This window comes from Misgurnus anguillicaudatus, chromosome 19, assembly GCF_027580225.2.
Source record: "Misgurnus anguillicaudatus chromosome 19, ASM2758022v2, whole genome shotgun sequence".
Classification (NCBI taxonomy): domain Eukaryota; kingdom Metazoa; phylum Chordata; class Actinopteri; order Cypriniformes; family Cobitidae; genus Misgurnus; species Misgurnus anguillicaudatus.
Window position 1 is genome coordinate 14,287,625 of NC_073355.2, and position 5,214 is coordinate 14,292,838.

Sequence of the window (5,214 nt, forward strand, 5' to 3'; positions counted from 1 at the left end):
TTTACAATTTTTGCGCTATCAATCATCTGCTGCAGTTTGGGTTTATTAAAGGGTAATAAACATTTAATTCATTAATAATCTAGTATGTGTTCATGTTCTGTCATAGTTTCTTAAAATTAAGTTTTATTTGAGTGTTTTAAAAATATTTTAATTTTCATCATGAGGCGTACGCCCCGCCCCCTTTGATTACCACACCCCCGGCCCCCACACACCCACCCACCCCTACCACCTTAACTAACAATATATATATTATACTCAGTTTAATATGATGTAAAAAAAATATTCTGCTAACGATTAATTGCGATAAATCGTTATGCATCCCTAATTCAAGTGCATTCATTTTTGTATCAGGCCCCTGGGTTCGAACTGATCGACCTTTGTGTTGCTAACACAATGCATCATCAATTGAGCTACAGAAGCATACTGAGCTACTTGACAACTTATTTGCAAAGATTTTAGCATGCTACTATAACTGTAAGGATAAGCAAAAGAGTTGCAAGATATCAAAAATATAGAAACATCCAAATGTGCATACCACAATGGTTTGGAACAAAATGAAAAGTTTTAATTCTTCAAAAAATTAAGTATAGTCAAAGTTTTAAGCCAATGCAGATAACAGAAAGACAGGCAAGACAGATAGACTTAATGCTTTTGTTTCGCAAAAAATATTTTTATTAAATATTGTGCAGTAAGCTAAAACGAAGAAGTTGCGCTTCTAAATGTATCCACTTTAACACCCCACTAGACCTCGCTTACAGCTAGTGTAACATCTCATCTGTGAATGGTCCAGCTTAGGTTAATAATACATTTAGGGCAGATGATGTGTTGTTTCACATCTGCCTACACATTACAACCCAGAGATTCCCTGCCTGCCCACAACCCTTGACCCTCAGTAATGTTATCTGTGGGAGGCAGGGGGTTCCTCACGGCTATAAACTCATCCTGTCATGAGCGTTTGAGCAGACAGGACACAGGAAGTGTAAGTCTTCTCTACTTCCTGCTGTACTTCAACAATACTCAACAAAAATATGAATATCATGTCATTTCCTAGCACACCCAGGGAAAAAAAACACTGACTTAGGAGCTAATTTGTCAAACATTTGTCAGCATTTACTCCAAATGTGAAACAGTACTGAAATGAAAGAGAAGATGAGAAGTCTGGTTCGGGTGCCTTTTCCCAGTTCCTTATTTGGTGGAGCAATTTCAAGTACAGGCCTGAGCGTTTGAGAGTGATGATATCTGGAAATGTCTCCCAGCCCCCCAACACTACCTCTGTCGGCCTGGACATACACGTGTTTTGAAGTGGTAAAGTGGGAGGTGCTTTTGGGATGACATTCCTAACAAGACGGGCCATGTCCCGGACTCCACCTCCTCCTCCTCTCTCCTCAAAATGGAGTCCATTAATATAGGACAAGAAAAGCATTCCCTACCCCCTCACAACCTACTTACTTACAAAAATAAAGCACTTTACAACTTTAAACAAAACAACTGTCTCGTGAGGTCGATGATAATTACAAACTTGACACGACTGTTTGTGTGCATCTTCTTGTGATGAGAGCAATTATTTGTGTCGCATAACATATCAGTTGTGTATATCTGTACTGACAGGAATGTCAACACAGTAAATAAAAGAAATTTACAGATCGTAAAACAAAGAATGCTGTTGTAGTTGGGCATTGTGACATTGTTTTCGTAAAGTTCTTCACCCCTCCCCCAAATTGGCATTACTGTAAGTCAGGGGTTTTCAAACTATTTTGTCAGCCAAAACCCCATGACCTTTATTATTTACTTGAAGTAGTTTAATAGCACATTTGCATTTTTAACTTATTTTTCATCCGCTTTTAAGTTTTTTGTCAGTAGTATTTTACATAGTTATTGTTATTATTACCGATTATTGGACCTTTAACTGGTAATTTTATTTTATTTTAAAACATATCGGTCCATACAGACCATAACCTTTAATCAAAAATGCTAATCTCCACCCCCCTCGAAACTCTCCCTTCACTTTCAGTCAAGAGGAATGGCAAAAGGGGGAACTCAGAAAAAGACTGCAATGATTAGCAATTATCAACATGAACCAACTTCCAACAATCCAATCAGTTCTTGATGAACGAATTCCCGTCCTTCCTTTTTTCTTACTTCAGAAGCCGTTTCACTTAAAGGTGATAATTTACTCACCACCATGTCATCTAAAATGTTGATGTCTTTCTTTGTTCAATCAAGAAGAAATTATGTTTTTGAGGAAAACATTCCAGGATTTTTTTTTTTTCATTTTAATGGACCCCAACACTTAACACTTTTAATGCAGTTTAAAATTGCAATTGACGTCATACTTCATCACGTCGAAAGGTCACGGATGACGTATGCGAAACTACGCCCCAGTGTTTACAAGTGTGGAGAAAGAGGACCGTTCTGATGCTATTGTATGTGGAATGATACTAATTAATGTCTTTGTGTCAGTTTATTCTTTAAAATGGTCCACAAATGTGCGTTTCATATATGTAACACGTGACCTTTCCACGGCATTACGCAATTACGTGAGGTCGGGCTGGTGTGTCACAGGACCAGAGGAACATGAGAAGTTGTGGTTTAAAAGTGCATTTTTTTATTTTTCTTGCCAAAAATGGCAATCGTTTCGCTAGATAAGACCCTTATGCCTCTTTTAAAAAGTTTAAAGTCCTTTAAAACTGCAATTTTAACCTGCAATAAAACTTTTAAGTGTTGGGGTCCATTAAAGTCCATTTAACCCCATTCACACAGCACTTTGGTCCCAGAACATTTAAGGTTTATAACATTTGTCCCCAGCTAAAGTGTACATAATGATTACCTGCAATTTCCATCATTGAATATAACACACATTTCTTTACCGTTTACTGATCACTCCTGTATACCCCAGAGGTATAGCATTGCCTTTGCACCAGGGAACACACATGATATACCTTGTAATGCACTGCAAGTCCCTTTGGATAAAATGCGTGAATGGAAATGTAATGCAAATGTTTCTGTGAGTCATCCTGAATGTAGTTCTGAAACAACATCAGCAGCAGAGACTTTAGCACGGATTCACACATCAGCTGCTATCTTTACTATCTTAAAACTAGCAGAGATCCCCTTTGAAAACAACCATTCAAGCTATTAAAACAAGCCTAGGCTAAATTTACAGCAGGGTCACTCTTATCTGTAGCATTGTATTCGGTCAAGTCTTGACCTTTCCTTGTACTTCAAGACTCACATTGACTCTTCCTTCACATAGTGAACTGCAAACCTATAATCACAGAGCGACAGTCCACAGTAACATACCACTGTCATTCATCATGCAATAAAACTTAATAAGGAGCCCGCTGTGCCGTTTCTTGAAACATCGAGAAAGAATTTATAGCAATAAACACACAAATCAGCCACCCTTTTTCTTACTGAACAACTGAGGCAGAAAGAAACTTAGCAAAGAGCTGCCAAAAATAGCTTATGAATTAACAGCAAGGGAGTGGACAGATGTCTTAGTCAAGCCACGGAAATGTCATTTAGAGACTAACCCAACCTAGACCAATCAGGTTAGACGTCGCTTAGAGTGACGGTAATCCTATCAGATCATCCTCGCCCTTTCCCTTTGCTCATTTCCACGTCGTCCAAATCATTCAAAACTTTTTAACCACTGACATGTGCACCCGCTAACTGAAAAACAGAAGCTCACAAGAATCCACTTTAGCTTTCACTTCTCTCTCTAGTATAGAGCTGAAACCCATCTGATGGCATTTCCCCCGCTCGCCAAAATAAGACAAGAACATAATAATAAGATGGCACAAAGTTTTTACGAAATGAAAACTCCAAAATAAACACAGAGAAGTGGACTGGATGGTGTGCATTTAATAAATTAGGCCAAAACTAATGAGGCTGGTGCAATGGCCGAGATGATGTAAAGGGGACAGGGCACGGAGGCCTAAGGGGAGTAACAGCAATGAGGTCAGAAAAATCCACACTCACTTCTGCGTAAGGCTACATGCATGCGGAGATGTCAGTAAAATCTGGCTGGGAAAAAATATGGGAACTTTTGTACAGGGGACATAACAGAGATGAGGAAACGGGAAATGGAGCTCTAATGCATGCCAGTGATGATGCTGCACCATTCAGTTAAAGTGGACGAGATCCTAAAACTGATGAAGATGATGTTTCAATCTAACGCTACTGTATAGCATTGCGTTAGCAGCACAAAAGTTTACAGGTTCAAACACACTATAAACACCAAATAAATGCTTTCACCAAATAAAACATGCCAATCAATAAGTGTTGGTCAACAACTCGATTTCATCACGTATTTTTACAAAAACTATTTATTAATAGCAAACCAGTAGATTGTCCTGGCAGAAGCTGTCCAGGTAAACAAGGGAATTATTAAAATGCCTGTGACACTGACTAAGTCGTGAAAAGTTTAGTGTAAACATTATAAAGTCACGTATTCGTCTACAGAAGAGTAAAATAGTGCTGTAAATCAAATAATAATGTTTATTTATAACATCTCGCGATAACAAGAAAACGACTGTAAGTTAGATGAAAATTGGGGCAGCCATGGATAAATTAACAGCACTGTTGTTGTTTGTTGTGGTTGCAATGACTTTAACATCACGGTAACGCGCATGTTTGCGTTTATTTGAGACAATTAATCGCGTTATACTGACAACTTTAACAGAATAAATGCCGTTTAATAAACCGCGAAAAGCTTTTGTGTGGGTTTTATCATGTTGTGCGTTATTTGCCATAAAGTAACATTTTCGCGCGCGTCTACTCAGCTGAAAAGTTCATCAACCTCGTTTAATAAAGTCGCAAAGTGAGATATAACATAAAACAGTGAGGTAATTTACTTAGGCTAGAACTTACCCAAAGCTCAGTGCCCCAATCCATGTTCGGCTTCTCTTATCGCTAACACTGAAGTTATCCCAAATCACAAGAGTAACAGATGTTTAAAGCATCAACTATAGCGAGTTCACATTTCCTTTGTTCACATTCCGGGATGAGTAACGTTATACAACAGTCATCTGGTATGAGCAACTTTATTTGGCTGGCACGGATAATTTTTGTCGCAGAGCGAGCGGGATCAACTGGATCGCGCTGCCGCGTCACTCCCAGATCTCTAATTCTTAAAGGAGCCGCCGGATCGAGTGTCCAGCTCTTAACACACTTGCATCTACAGAAGAGAGTGAGACAACTTGCTCAAAAACA

The 5,214-nt window shown here is 38.7% G+C and overlaps 2 protein-coding genes across 4 annotated transcripts in view; one reads left to right on the forward strand and one right to left on the reverse strand.

The window, feature by feature from the left end:
• Positions 1–5,157, reverse strand: part of trip10a (thyroid hormone receptor interactor 10a) — a 29,593-nt gene extending 24,436 nt beyond the window's left edge. The window contains exon 1 of one of the 3 annotated variants that reach the window (XM_055188646.2): positions 4,873–5,157. In XM_055188646.2, coding sequence (XP_055044621.2) covers positions 4,873–4,896 — 24 coding nt within the window. In that variant the 5' untranslated portion in view covers positions 4,897–5,157. The remainder of the gene's footprint in view (positions 1–4,872) is intronic. The other 2 variants (XM_055188640.2, XM_055188655.2) reach the window with 2 other exon arrangements.
• ppan (peter pan homolog) overlaps positions 1–5,214 on the forward strand; it is a 70,984-nt gene that overhangs the window by 20,294 nt on the left and 45,476 nt on the right. The gene's annotated exons all lie outside the window — the stretch shown is intronic.